We start from the raw sequence: 15,404 nt of genomic DNA on the forward strand, positions 1-15,404 counted from the left end.
CCCAGTTCTGCCACTCGTAGCTAGGCAGCCCTCGCCTGGCTGAGCCTCAGTTTCCTCATCTGTTAAATGGGGGCAGTGACATCTACCTCACTGGGTTGTGGTGAGGATGAAATTAAGTCGCATACGGGATAGGGTTTGGGGGGTGGGTACAATACACAAAAGGAAGGACAATTAAGTTTGCAAACTTTCTACCATATGCTTCCACGGTGGAAAGTTTGCAAACTTAATTGTCTGACCTTTTCATCAGCTCCTTTCTTCCCCTCTGAAATTCAGAACAGGTCAGAGAGACTGGCACAGGAATCAGATAGGTGAAGATCAAAATGTCAGCTCTATTCCAAGTGGAGCTGGATGAGAGGGTGCAGCTTTAGCAACTGGTTAATTCTGCACTCCCAGATTTAAGGTGCAGACCCAGTCACAACAGAAGGAAGCGATCCCAGACCCTTGTCCACCCGTCTGGAAAGCAGAGGAGACCCACACTTCCTGCAGGAGGCGCCCGTGAGCACACACAGTCCCTTCTAAGGGCACCCACCTGCCCAATCCCTTGTCCCTTATGTGGCTCCTTGTCACTTGGGCTGACAGGGAGGCCTGTTCCCCAAATGGAAACAGTGAACAAAGGCGTTGTCACAGCTCGTGGGACATTGTGTTTACTAAATGACAAGGTCTCCTGTCTCTGTACAGCAGAATAGACCCTGTGCGCCCCTCATTTGTGACGGCCACCCCTGTGTTTACCTCTCTCCCTCTGACCTTTGCTTCCATCCTTACACCTTCTCTCTGATCTCTGACCCTCCTATCTCCCTCCTATGCTATGTTTCCAGCTCCCGTAGATAACCCAGGATCACCTCCCCGTCTCAAGACCCTTAACTGAACCGCATCTTCAAAGTCCCTCTTGCCATGTGCTGTAACACACTCAAAGGCTCCCTGAATTAGGACGTGGCCCTCTGTGGGGGCACCCGTGTTCCGCTGCCCACATCCTGCAAGCATACGTTAAGCCCACACTCCCTCTCAGGACCATCCTGTTCTGAACAAAGGTAAATCAGGATTCTGTTGCTCCTGCAGGTTCGCCAGAGAGGTAGGTTAGGACGCGTCTCTCAGCCGAAGGCCCACTGCTATCAAGGCCCTGGGTAGACATGGGCGGGGGGCACCAGCTAGTAGGAGAGGAATCTCGGCAGTAAGCTGGGCTCAAAGCCCCGGCATCGCCCGCAGTGGAAGAACCACAGGGCAGGAGGCGGGCAGGCCTGGCTCTGCTCCGCTCTGGGTTCTTGGCTGTGTGTGGTCTCTCAGCTTCTTAGACAACATGGGGCTGAAAAAGTGCATGTACATTACGCTTTGTCTCTAAAACGCTGTGTCATGAGTTAAGAATGAGGGTTTTAGGGTGTTGGGCGTGGTGCAAGAAAGTGCAAAGTCCCTCCAAGGCCCAGCCCACAAGGAGGAGGCGGGGCTCAGGAGCAGACTCAGCAGGGCTTCCTCCCCGGGGTATCCCCACCACTGTCTGATGTTCTCCTTGACGGAGGCTCAATCGCATCTCAGCAGAGATGGAATCTTCTGGAATGACACCTACCATTTGTTATGCTCCAATTATAAAAAAGATACTTCATCACTTAGAAATGTTTTATGACAATCCTGAAAGACAGGGTCTGGTTACCTTCTTCCCGAGGATGGAGATTCAGAGACATAAAATCACTTGCCCGCAGACCCTCAGCTTGCGGGAGGCAGCGCTGGGGCGGGAGTGGGGTTTGCAGGCCTGCGGACACGCTGCCCCTCCCACCTCACTGTCCATCTCGGTGGGAGGAGCCTCAGGCAACCTGAAGGAGAGCCACTGTGTCCCGGGCAGGTGAGGCCCACACAGAGCACACTCCATGGAGGGTCTGCGGCAGGGCACACTCCATTTCCTGGTGCTCCCATGTTGTACGACACCCTCAAACTGCCTGATCAAACCAGCCTCGGCGGGAGCAGAGGCCGACAGTTCCCGCCGGCTCTGTACGGTGATGGAGGGAGAAAAGTGGCTTTCTAGAGCCAACGGAATGAGACTGGCAGTTTGTGTGACATGCAGTCCTCTCTGGGGACAAGACCTCCCTGCAGCCCTGGACTGGGATTGGGGCTCTGAGAGGCCGACGTCTGCCTATCGATGCACAGCCGCGTTTACGTATCGGGTGGCTCTAGTGCCGCTTATATAACTGTCCCTGGATGAGCATGTAATTTTATGCACCAGGACTCTCGTGCTAACATTTAACGTCTTTGGGGAGGCTGCTGGCAGTGCCGCTGCAGGGAGCAGTGAAAGTGGCGGAGAAGGGGGCTGGGGCAGTGAGGAACCCGGATGGCACCCCTGGGGGCGGGGAGCGCCAGGGCGTGGCTTCCACGGGAAGAGCCACCTGGAGTGGGATCAGAGGGTGGACACGAGCAGGTCAGCGCGTGGGGTTCAGAACCCAGACTGGAGGCACCATAAGCGTCGTATCCACCTGTGCGAGGGAGTGGGCGAAAAGGGAGTGTGCTGCCTGGTGGGTCAAAGGGCCCACAGAGACCCTTCATTTCTCCAGAAACGAAGCAAGAACAGAGTGCGCCCAGCTGCAGTCCAGCCTGACAGTTACAAGCACCAAACACTTACATTTCCGCTCCATCATGACCAGATTCCCAGGCCCTTGCAGCCAGCGGCGTCCCTGTCAGCTTTCCTATATCAGGACAGCGTGGTTTTCTGTCATTCAGCAAACTCTTTTTTTTTAAGGAGATGGCTAGTATGGGAAGAACACCCAAATCACTGTATCCAGCCCATGAATCCAAAATCTCAAATAAATAACGAACAGTGACAGTTGTCACCCAGCTCGTGACATCGCACAGAAAGGGCACGGTTATCCTTCTCCTGAGAAGGAACCGCACCAGATGGAGCAAACTCCTGGGGTCACACAGCTAGTTCAAGATGGAGCCAGGGCTACAGACTCGCATCAGTGATGGGTGCCCCATGAGTGTCCGTGAGGCTTAGGTTTGGCCTCCTGTGGCAGAAATCTCCACAGTGACCTAAACATATCGGTTTTCTCTCACACGTGAAGGAAGTTGGGAGGACTGGTACGGCAACTCCAGGACCATACGTTCTGGTGCCCAGGATTGTCCCGACTTATGCCTGTCATCCTGGAGTAATTATTAACACTCTCAAATATGCCCACTCTAGTCAATAAAGACACAGGCTCCTTCTAACTCCCTGCCCCAGTATCTGAACAGGTGCCTTCCATCCCAAGGCAGAGGCTCTAGTTACACAGATTGCACACTGCACAACTCTCAGGAGCATCATTCACTTTGTACCCCTTCTAGATTTATTATGACCGTTTTCTCGTGGATGACAGTGAAGTGCCTCATGGAGCAGGGACCTTTCTAGTCCTCACAAAGTTACCATGGGGGCCAGTAGCAGTGCTCTCCTGAGGTCATGTAGTGACCCAAGAGGGCTGCTGAAGCGCCAGCCCTCACATTCACCATCCCGACAGCAGAAAGCAGGAAGCGCGAAAGAATGAGATCACACCTCCTTGATGAAAAGCTCCTTTGAAGGAGACTTCCTGGAAGCCCCACCAACATTTCTGTTTATGTCTCATTGTCACACTTAGCTGAGCCCATGTCGCTGCCAGTAATGTAGGAGTTCTGTCCGTAGAAGAAGGGAATGTGGGAGAAGGGAGAAAACGAGTAGTCAGTCGGTCATATCACATAGCTCCACCTGGTGACTCTGGATTTAGCAGCGAATCTCTCAGACCACCATGTACCTGAATTTAATTCACGAAATAAATGCCCTTCACTGACCCTCCTCCCTTCTTTTTCTTTACCGCATTATAGATTTGGTTCTACACCAACAGCATCTTTGGCAAAGCAGGGATCCCTCCAGAAAAGATCCCATACATCACCTTGAGCACCGGTGCCATCGAGACGTTGGCTGCCATCTTCTCTGTAAGTAAACCGAGGGTTGTCCGTGAGAATGCCACAGGGTTCATGGGGACCCCCGAGCAGTAAACAGGCTCACCTTTAAAGGAGCGTGCCCATCGTCATTCCAAAGGCATCTGAGTTTTAAGAGTTGATCATGCAGTTGATTGCTCACATTTCACCCATCTAGAGAATATTCTTATCTATATCTTGCTTCCCTGTTATCTTACGTAAAAAAAAAATAGCTCCCTTCTTTGACCTCTCACCTGGTCACCGATGAGACAGTCTAATGCGCCCCTCTGTGGAGGACCCTATCTCCCTGGGAATCCAGACCAGAGCGCTGTGAGCCTTGGGTCTATGGCCATGACTTCAAAGTGTTTCAAAACCATAAGCTGTCATCTGACCGCCCCAGGTATGTAGGAGTTGGCAAGGCAAAGAAAAGGAGAAAGGACATCCCAGTCCACTGGTGTAATAGAGAGGGTGGCTTTATAATGAGCCACAATCTCCCCCCCAAAAAGAGAAACACAGCGTTCATCACTCTTTCTCAATCTATAGCATCCAAAACGAACATTTGGGTGGGTGGCACTGGAGACTTCGGAATCTAGCAGGAGCTGCACTGGTTTTGGAGTCAGACTGAACCAGATTAGAACCCTGGCTCTGGGACTTCTTGGCTGTGTGATGTGGGACAATGCACTCAACCTCTCTGAGCTTCAGTTTCGCCTTTCATGTGCTGTTCCTGTCCCTTCTATGGTGTCGGTGTGGGGGTTGAGCCTCGCCTTTCAGACACACAGCACACGATGGGGTTCCTTTCCAGAGGAAAGAGAAGAGGGTCACAATCAGAGTGACATTGTGTGACCTTGATGGAATCGCCGTTTATTTCCGCTCTTGCTCCCTGGTTTGTGCTGACAGGGCTGATTCAGTGCAAATGAGCAGAGGCTCCCCATCGCTTTTCTGACTCGTTTTCAAGAGAACACTTTATTTTGCTCCTTGCTCTTCATAGGGCATTTTGACAAGATGCTTTTAAAAATAGATGCCATAGAAAGTATTGAGGCTGGTGTTCGGTCTCCCTCTCCTTCCATTCATGGAATTATTATTAGAGGGTATATATTTTAATGGTTCACAATCTGGAAGTTTCATAAAATTCTTGCCTCGAGTTCTGGACTCTAGCCAGCGATTATTGTTTACTTTAATCTGCAGAAAAGCACAGCCTGGAATGAAAATGATGGGGAAAGTACAGGGTTCGTTTTGGAGTTTGTTTTGTTTTTTTATTTTGGTATTTTGTTGTTATAAGAAATCAACATGAGCTCATTAGGGTGAATTTGTAAAAATAAGAAAGATAGAAAGAAACAAAGAGGAAATCACCTATGATCATACTACCAAAGGAAGCTTGGGGAAACCCCTCGCCGTCTTTCCTACGCATAGGTGTGTGTGTTTTATTCCTACACAGTACTGATCCTATTCTATACACGCACTATAATCCTGCTTTTGCTCACATAACCTTAAGTCAAAATGATTTTCCATTCTATTACTTCTCGTTTGAGTAAATTTTATTAAAGTGTGACATGCAGACAGACAGACAAGCATGCAAGTCATTGGCTCTCTGAATCAGCACTAGTGTGACAGCTCTATCATTCTGCACAAATTGGCTATACAGTTTCCTTCACCGTTGTCTGAAGGGTGGGGGTTGTGAGGGACATTGTGACGGGGGTCTCCACTCAGAGGCTGGCCGGCAGAGCCACACTGCCTGGGTTCTGACCCCTTTTGAGCCACGTGACCCTGGGGAAGGGATTCAACAGTTTTGTGACTCGATTTCCACATTGCTATAATAAGGACAGCGTCCCAACCCCCTAGGGGTGGGTGAGGATTAAACAAGGAATGCACATTAAATGGCGTGATGAGCATCCTAGCAGAGAGCAGGATTTCACAGGGACTCAGTCCTGATAGTTGAGGGACCAAGTCCCCCAGCAGTGCCGTACCCAGGATCAGACAGACAGCCGATAGGTCAGAACCTGAGGGAGGGGGGAGGGCTGATGACTAGGGCCTCTCCTGCTCCCCAAGACCCTGAGTGGGTTACGTGGAATCTCGTGAAGGCTCACATCACTCCTGAAAGTCCAGTTTTCACCCCCATTTGAAAGAGGAGCAAACAGAGGGAGTACTGATGTGACTCAGCCCCCCCCCAACCCTCCTTCCGGTCCCCACTCTCTGACTGGCAGATCACCATCGTTAAAAGCTGACAATATTTGACCAAGTATTTCTTAGAAGTACTAATCCCGAGAAGGAGGTAAATGACTTCGCCCTCCTGAGAGGGAAAGAGAGGGTCTTTCCAAGATCAGCACTGGGCACCGCCGCCTCTGAAGGGCCCACCTGCCTCTGCCTTCCAGTTTGGACCGTGGTCACTCAGATCACATGTGTTCTACAGGTGCAGGCACCTCCGTGTGGCCCAGAGTGGGGAGTGATGGCAGCACAGCTCTGGTGGGAGATTCACTCGTTCATGCATCCATTAATTTATTCCACAAGCAGCTATGGTGCACCCATTTCATGCTCATGCTCGGAGGTCACCAGTGAAATTCTCATGATCTAGAGCAGCGGTTCTCAACCTGTGGGTCATGAACCCTTTGGGGGTTGAACGACCCTTTCACAGGGGTCGCCTAAGACCATCGGAAAACAAAAGATATTTACATTATGATTCATAACAGTAGCAAAATTACAGTTATAGAGTAGCAATGAAAATAATTTTATGGTTGGGGTCACCACAACATGAGGAACTGTATTAAGGGGTCGCGCCATTAGGAAGGTTGAGAACCGCTGATCTAGAGAGAAAGACAGACCTAGAATCAGAAATGTGCTACATGCAACACTTGGATGAACTCTTCTGTGAGGGTTTCCAGGAGGGCTTCCTGGAGGAGGAGTCCAGGAAGCTGAAGACCAACAGGAGTCAGCCAGGTGAAGGGAGGTGAAGTGTATTGGGCAGCCTGTCCCCTGCCCTGTGTGCACATCCCCAGTCATCTGCCCTCCCTCCTAGTCTATCTTCTAAAAGAGCTGGAGGTGCAGAATAGTCCATTGGAAGTGGTCCTTAAAATGGTAGCATTTAAATGGCACCCTTGAAAAATCTTGAGATTAAATTCAGTATGAGGCTGGGAGACCGAGATGGAACAATGTGCTGGGGAGAAAGGGCTTTGGCTTTAGGGTCTGACAGTTCTGAGTTCCCATCCTAATCACCCCTTTACCAGCTGAGTGGTCTTGGGAAACTTGCCCAACATCTCTGAATGTATTTGCTCATCTTTAAAATGGACGTGACCACGCCCACCTGTGATAGGCAGACTATTGCCCCGCCCCACGAATGTCCTAATTCCTGGAAGCTGCAGGTTACCTTATATGGCAGAAGGGGCTCTTTAGATGTGATTAAGAGTCTTGGAACGGGGGAGGCGTAATCCTGGATTATCTGGGTGGCCCAATGAATCACATGGGTGATTCTCCTCCTTATCCATGAAGGAGAGAGGAGAGAATCAGAAAAAACGGGGTGACAAAAGCAGAGGTTGCAGTGATGCAGTTGCTGACTTTGAAGATGGAGGGAAAGGCCATGAGCCAAGGAAGGCAGGTGGCCTGCAGGGGCTGGAGGGGGCAAAGAACAGGTTCTCCCCTGGAGCGTCCAGAGGGCACCTCCCGGCAGCTGTGATTTCTGTCCACGAGCCCCAGTGCAGACTTCTGACCTCCAGGACTGTAAGAATAAACGTGTTTCTTTAACTCACTAAGTGTAGTCCCCTGTCACAGCAGCCACCGAGAATGAATCCACCACCTTACAGAACTGTGGAAACAAAACTCCCCGTGCCCGACGGCCCACTGCACCCAACAGAGGCAATATTCAGTAAATCCCTCGCCCTTTCCGAAGTTCTTAATACCTTGTTTCCAAAAATACAGGCATGATTCCATCCAGCCCTGTGAAAAGTAGCTGCCTGTGGAGAAGGCCTTTCCAATTTTTGTTCTTTCTTCCTGTTGAGATTTTGACAGTCTATTAAAATGGCTTTGGGGCCTCATACCATTGAGAGAGACATTTTTGTTCATTTGAGTTACAATTAATTTGGGGTCCTGGCATTGCTCGTCAGCTAGGGCAGCTGTAAATAATTGACATCTTGCAAAAACAGCTGGTTCTCCAAATTGATTTCCTTGGTGCAGCATTGACTCTCTGATGAGTGAACTTCCACCGAGGGTCGCTGAGGCCACGCGGGCCCAAGCATCCCCTGCCACGAGGGGCGGCAGCTGTGGATGAAAGACCTAAATATAAGACCTAAATATAAGACCTGAAACGATAAATTGCATGGAAGAAAGCATAGGTACTAAACTTATGGACCTCGGTCTTAGGATTTTATGAATTTGATCTCAAAGGCAAGGGAAGTAAAAGCAAAAATAAATGAATGGGGCTATATCAAACTAAAAAGCTACTGTACAGCAAAAGAAACCATCAACAAAACAAAGAGGCGGCCTTGTCTTGATTTAAAAGGATCCCTCTGGCCACTGTAAAGAAAACAGGTGTGGACGGGGTTGGTGAGGGTAGAGCAGGGGCAGTGAAGAGGCTGGAAAACAGGCTGGTTTTCCTGGGAATCATCAAACTGAATGTTGTCTAAAACTGGCATCAAAAGGACAGAGTTCAGCTAATCCTCCTCTACCTACAAATGGTCCACTGACAAATGATTCTGCTGCATTTCTGTGGGCTGCAGAGGGGCAGGGAGAAACGACCCCTACTGCCACTAAAATACCAGTTTATGTCCCCAGCTTTTCTAACAGAATTTACAGGGACTTGGTAGAAGGGAGGGGGCCACACCAGCAAAATTGGAAACAAACTCCCTGGGTAGGGGGAACGGGGGCGGGCGTGAATGAGTGGCTGCCAGGGGCTCCATCCAAGCCATCAGCACCCACCAGAGCTGAGAAATTAAAATTCAGGGTAAGCGGCTATTTCATATTCACTGCATTTGAACACGAAATGCATACGCACCATTTGAGAAGTACTTATGTAATCTGTTGCCTTGGTAGAAAACATGCATATAGACACGGGGACTGTCCAGGTCCTGAGGCTCATCCTTATGGGGGAGGGGAGTTGGGAGGGGAGTGAGGAAGGTGTGGAGGCGGGTCCACAGCGTCAGGGCCAGCCTCTCCAAGCAGACAGGCAGTTTGGTGCAGAAAGCCCGTTTCCCTGTAGTGCCTGCTCTCACCCACCCCCAACGCTGAGCACACCTTTTCATCAGGTGCTTCTAAATATTTCTGAGTTTGCACAAGGACACACCCACAAGTCCGCTCCCTGCAGCCCACCCTCTGCGCTCCTCATGCCTGATTTTCCACCAAATGTCTCCCGATTTCCTCCCCATCTCTGGCCGCTTCCTGTGGTTCCCCTGCGTCAGGGTCAGGCCCACCAGCGTCCCCCATCAAAGGAAGGTGAGGATGTGATCAGGGCTCCCTGCGCTCCTTTGTGCTGGCTCCAAGCGCCGGCTGCAGCCACCCCCAGCCCCCCACTCCCACCTCTCCCTCTCCCCCCAGGCTCTGGGCTCGGGCTCCTGGTGTCAGCATACTCACTCTTAAGTCCCCTGGCCACCCAGTCTCTCGCTCAACTCCATTTCTTTAAAAGCTAAAATTTTCTCCACTTGCCCAAAACTGAGAACAGTTGGAACTTATGAACATAAATCTCTTAAGAACCATTGTCTCCTTTCGGAGGGGGAAAGGGTAGGGGGCCGGGGGTGTTCCCCTTATGAGCTGCAGAAGCTATGGCTGTGACCCAAGGAAAACCTTGTCCCCGGACTTGGGAACTTGCAGAAGCCTGGTCTACGGCCAGCCTTTCCCGTGTGTCCCCTTGGCCCCAATCCATGTCTGAGTTTGCACTTGGCTTGAAATGTCTCAAGGCCATTTTAATTTATTATTCTCAGGGGTCATGGGCCACCCTGGAATGATGATCACTTAAAAAGTGACTTATTCATTTCTCATACCTTTGGCCCAAACAGAGATACAGGTTTCACACACATTCATCTTTTAAACAGGAATGTTTGGATAAAGTTTGTTCCAATGAATTATGTTTAATTTCTAATTTAGAGAGAGCCTGTTCCAAATAGGAAGTTATTCCCGAGACCCTGTCTTCTGAACACAGACATTAACACTCAATTAACTTGAGAGTAACCACCATTTTCCGAGGTGTTGGCTTCTTTTCAGACAGAGATTAGTGAAAACAAAGATTAACATGCTTGCATATTGGAAACAGAATTGCCAGCAGTTAAAAGCAGTACAGAAACTTGCATTTCTTCTCACGCAATCTGCCTTTGCTTTCTCTTCTCTGCTGAGAGCGGAGTCAGCAATAATCAAACCATCCCCCCCTTCCTTTCTCCCATGTTTCTATAGCTAAATCTTTGGCAATAAACTAATTTCTGCCTGGGGAGTCATTAACTGGTGGTGTGGCAAGGCTCCTCATGGACCCACCATCCCCAAAGTGTCCAGGTCAAGGACAGCCACTTGGGATACCTGGGCACTGGCCCCAACCTGGATGGCATCACCTTGCTCCAGTGCTCAGCGTGTGTGTGTGTGTGTGTGTGTGTGTGTGTGTCACTCAGTAGGTTTAAAGAAATGGCAATGGTTGTTTTACAGGGCTCTGTAGTCCCTGAGATGCAGGAATTCTGCCATCACTGAGTACTTCACGCACTTTATACAGATGCAAACACAGAGCACAATGCAGACACAGATTGTCTTATAAAATCCATATAAAGTAACATCATTCTACATTCCGTAAAGGCACATTAAGTCACGTTTGGAAGCTTTGGTTGAATCACATTTGAAATAAGGGAAAATTTAGGCCGTCTTTTCCTTCCCTCCATCCCTTCCTTCTTCCTTCCGCCCTTCAATCGTGTAGCACACCACTGCCGAGCCCAGCTCTTCCGTTCGCTGGGGCGGGGTAACCAAGTATCGCATGCTGGTGACGCTGAGATGTGTAACCTCTCCTGCTGGAGGTCAGGAGTCTGAGAGGAAGGTGTCAGAAGGCAGAGCCTACCGAGGCTGGAAGGGAGCATCGATCGTCCTCCCCGAGCCTCCGGGGCTTGCTGGCAGCTTTGGTGTTGTCGTCTTGAGCTTGTAGAAGCATCTCCGAGAGCTTGCCCTTCATCTGCACATGGCGTTCTCTCTGTGTTCGCGTCTGTGGTCAAACTTCCTTTTTCACAAGGACGCCACTCACACTGGATTAGGGCCAATCCTAGTGACCTCATTCGATTATCTCTGTAAAGATCCTGTTTTCAAGTAAAGACACGTTTCAAAGTATGGGCTTCAATATATCTTTTTTGAGGGGAGGATACAGTGTAACTTCTAACATTCCCCAAGGGCAAGGACTCCTGCCTTTTCCTTCTCTGGACCCCAGTGCCAGGCCTCGCATACACGAAGGGAGGGAAGCTTCTTTTGGTAAATCTATGTGTGCATTTGTCTCACTGACAGGGGGAGGGGCGGTATAGCACAGGAGTTAAGAGCAAGACTCTGGGACCAGAGTGTCTAGCCTTAGGTGTTGGCTCTGCCACTGTGTGACCTTGGGCAGATTGCTAAACCTCTCTGAGTCTCTATTTCTGGATATACCAGGGGATGCTAATAGCATGTACCCATAGAGATGTTCTGAGGAGTAAATTATTACTATCTGTCAAGCATCAGGAACCTTACCTGGTACTTAGTAAGCACTATAGAAACGTTTACAGTAATCAAGACAGCATGGTATTGGCATAAGGACAGCCATACAGATCAGTGGAACAGAATAGAGACCAGAAATAAGAAAGGTACCAACATCTTTCAATGGGGAAAGGTGGTCTTTATAATAAATGGTGCCATGAAAACTAAAATGGAAAATAAAGAAAGATAACCCTGATCTCATGGCATATGCAAAAATTCAATATGGACCATGTACTGAAACATAAAAGCTTAAATTATAAAACTTCTAGAAGGGAATCCAGGAGGAAGCCTTTGTAACCTTGGGGTAAGCAAAGGTTTCTTTCTTTCTTTTTTTTTTTTAAGATTTTTATTGGGAAATTGGGAGATGGGAACAGTGCTGGGGAATTGGGAAAGGAGAACAGACAAGTTGCTGTCCTTTTGTTCTTCAGTCTAGTTGTGGAGGACGTTGCTTCACTGGCCCAAGTTGGCACCATCATTGCGCTCTTCCCGGGCGAGGCAGATCAGTCGCCGGCTTCTGGACGGCCGCTCACAGCGGCTGCTGGCCGCTCACGCTGGCTGCTGGCTACACACGGTAGCCCATGGCAACCCACTGCCGCAGGGGCTGCAGCCCACGCCGTCGCCAGCGACTCACAGCAGCCCAGCTCCAGGTTGAGCTGTTGTTCAGCATCTTAGCTGCAGAGGGCAGTGTCACTGGCCCTCATATGTGGGATCCGAACCGGGGCCCTCTGGTGTCCCAAGCCAGCTCTTAACCATCGCGCCACTTGGCAGGCCCAGCAAAGGTTTCTTAGGACACAAAAAGCATGAACCATGTTTTTTTTTAATTGATCAATTGAATTTAATCACAATGATAAGCAGTGACGATATAAAAGATATTGCTAAGGAAACAGAAAGGCAAGCCAGACTGGGAAAGATTCACAGAGTACACGTCTCACAAGGGATTGAATCCGAAACATATAAACTCCTAGAACGCAAAATAAGAAGACCAAGAACCCACTTGAAACTCAGCAAAAGCCTTGAACAGACGCTTTACAAAAGACAATATCAAAAACATCAGTAAACAGATGAAAAGATGCTTGAACACTCTTAGTCATCAGGGAAATTAAAACCCAAACCCACAATGAGATACCAGCACTCACTCCAAGGATGATTACAATGGTTGATAAAAGATCGGCTTGGCTAAAGCGTGGCGCTGCGAATCTCTGTGCCCGGAGTCACAAATCTTCACTCTTTCTCCATCTCCAATGATTTCCAATCCCCACCCTGGCAAACTTTCATCACCGCGTATACTGTGGTTTTGCTGCAGCCTAAGGATGTCACAGCCATTCGGTTAACAGGGCAGAGCCTAAAGTTAAGCTGGCACTGGCAACGGAGGCTGCTCTGCCCTTCTCTGGCTGCTAGAGGTGGAGTAATAACTGTTTCTCTTTGACCCTGACCTAGGGCTTGGTCATCGAGCGCCTGGGACGGAGACCGCTCCTCATTGGCGGCTTTGGGCTGATGACCGTCTTCTTTGGGATCCTCACGGTCACCCTGACGCTGCAGGTGAGAGGATGTGCCTGCCGTAGCTTGAGGAAGGTCAACATGGAGCTGGCTTCCAGCTTCACTGCTCCGAGGCCTTTGGGGAAGCCGGCACTGTCTGCAGACCTCTTGTGATGTGGTTTCCCAGGGGCGTCTCGGATGAAGCTGCCGGGGGGAGGGTTTAGTGACAGGCCTCGGGCTGGGAGATGGGACGCCTGACTGCTGGTCCTGTTGCTGCTACCAGTGAGCTCTGTGACCTTGGGCAAGATACATCCACTCTCTGAGCCTCAGTTTACCCATCTATGGAATAGAAGAGATTGTGCTAGACAACTCCTAAGATGCCTGGCACTGCCATCTGAGGCACTTGCACAGTTGTCACATCATTGGCTGGTAGGTACCAGCAGGAGCCCTGGAGCCACACCTCCTGGGTGTGAATCCTGCTTGTCCCCTTACTCGCCATGAAACTTGGGCAAATCACTTAGCCTCTCTGCTCCTTGCAGCTGTAAGAGAGGCTGCTGGAATGGCTTAGGGGTTATCATTATCCCCATTTTATGGACACTGAAACGGGGGCTGAGAGATGTAAAGCGATGGATGGAGGAGCTGGGGTGGGAACCCAGGTCTTCAACACACCTGCCCACCGCTGCTGTCTCGCAGGACCACGCCCCCTGGATCCCTTACCTGAGCATCGTGTGCATTCTGGCCATCATCGCCTCCTTCTGCAGTGGTCCAGGTAAGGCGCCCTCCTTCTGCACCGGCTGGCCCCAGGGCCCACAGCACCACCAAGGTAGTGGGTTTTCTCTGTACAGATGGGGAGTCAGCCGTCCAGTGAGGGGCAAGGCCTGACTGGGAGTGGACGGACCCATTAAGTGCAGGGACTGCCTTCATTTCTTTCCCACAGGTGGTGGGCCATGTGCTCACCCAAAGCTGCGTTAATGATAACATACCACAGCACAGCAGCAGCTGACGGTTGTGAGAGCCGTGAGCCAGATACACTAGTTTGCAATAAATTGAAGACCTCAAGTTACAGTCTGTGCCCACAGAGCAGTTACAGTTTGGTGTGGAAGATGTGGTGGTGGTGGTGATGATGATGATGATGGTGATGATGATGATGGTGATGTCTAAGGCTTATTGATCACTTGGCCAAGCACTTGATTGCATTAACTCATTTAAGGCCCCTGACGGCTCTAGAGAAGGTGGAGATGGAAGGCAGCTGGCATAGAGTGAGCAGTGATGGAACTGCCCGACTCCCAGGCTTCTAACCACCACCTTACACCACCTGCAAGAATGGGGGGTGTTCTGAGCCTCCGTTTACCCGGGACTCACTGACAGCCCCAGTTCTGCCATTTCCCTGGTGGGAAAGGCCTCTCCTCTCATTGGTCCTTAGCTCCCCCTTCTGTAAAATGGCCAAGGTGGATGAGACTGAGGGCCCTCCCATTTCCTGGCTCTGTGTCCGTGTCCCCCAGGGGCCCCCATCAGAGGCCATGGTGGGACTGAGAAGATGGTTCAATGTGACAGTTGTACAGATCTCTCCAGGAGGCACTGCTGTGGTTCCTGTAGTTTGTGTTTCCATGTTGATAAAAACGACACTAAGTTTCTATCAGAACAAATAGAACCCAACTCCTGTTTCCCCTTCGTGTTGCTGATTTTCCACCTGTTCCATGTCCTATCACAGTTGTGGGGGATGAAAAGCATCTGTCCCCATCTGGGACATCGGGGTGTTATAATGAGATGGGGAGATGGGCCATGGACTGATCGGAGAGGGCATCAGGTACCCACCTGTGTGCACACACATGCACACGCACACACACCACGCTGTGATGATGATGGTCAGGCGGCTAGAGGAAGAAGAAGGCAGGAGGATGAACAAGGAACAAATACTGAAGTTAAAGTGGGTTCAAGGAGGAAGTACGTTCAGTTTCACGGGGCCTCCCCATCACCCACTCCATGGGCGGCATTCACCGCAGTGTCCCTGGAGGCAGCCAGTGGCCCTGTGCTCGGCCTGGGAACACTGGGGAGCAGACCCAGAGACAGGCAGTCCCTGCTCCACAAGGCTTATAAGCTGGCATGGAAATGTCACCGAGGTGTCACCTGCCCAGCAAGGCCTCTCCTGGCAACTTAATCCAAAATCAGTACACACATACACACACACACACATGTACACACATATGCATACACACATACACACATGTGTATATACACATGCACACACATATGCATGCACACACACATACACACACATATGCATGCACACACACATACATGTATATACACACACATACACACATGCATACACACACGTGTGTGTATACGCGTGTGTG

At 50.2% G+C, this 15,404-nt stretch overlaps 1 protein-coding gene across 7 annotated transcripts in view; it reads left to right on the top strand.

Annotated features, from left to right (window-relative positions):
* Positions 1–15,404, top strand: part of SLC2A9 (solute carrier family 2 member 9) — a 147,730-nt gene that overhangs the window by 95,010 nt on the left and 37,316 nt on the right. For all 7 annotated transcript variants that reach the window (XM_019661171.1, XM_019661173.1, XM_019661174.1 and 4 more), the window contains 3 exons: positions 3,811–3,921; positions 13,009–13,110; positions 13,741–13,816. In XM_019661171.1, the coding sequence (XP_019516716.1) occupies positions 3,811–3,921; positions 13,009–13,110; positions 13,741–13,816 (289 nt within the window). The remainder of the gene's footprint in view (positions 1–3,810; positions 3,922–13,008; positions 13,111–13,740; positions 13,817–15,404) is intronic.

This window comes from Hipposideros armiger, unplaced genomic scaffold (assembly GCF_001890085.2).
Source record: "Hipposideros armiger isolate ML-2016 unplaced genomic scaffold, ASM189008v1 scaffold_337, whole genome shotgun sequence".
Taxonomy (NCBI): domain Eukaryota; kingdom Metazoa; phylum Chordata; class Mammalia; order Chiroptera; family Hipposideridae; genus Hipposideros; species Hipposideros armiger.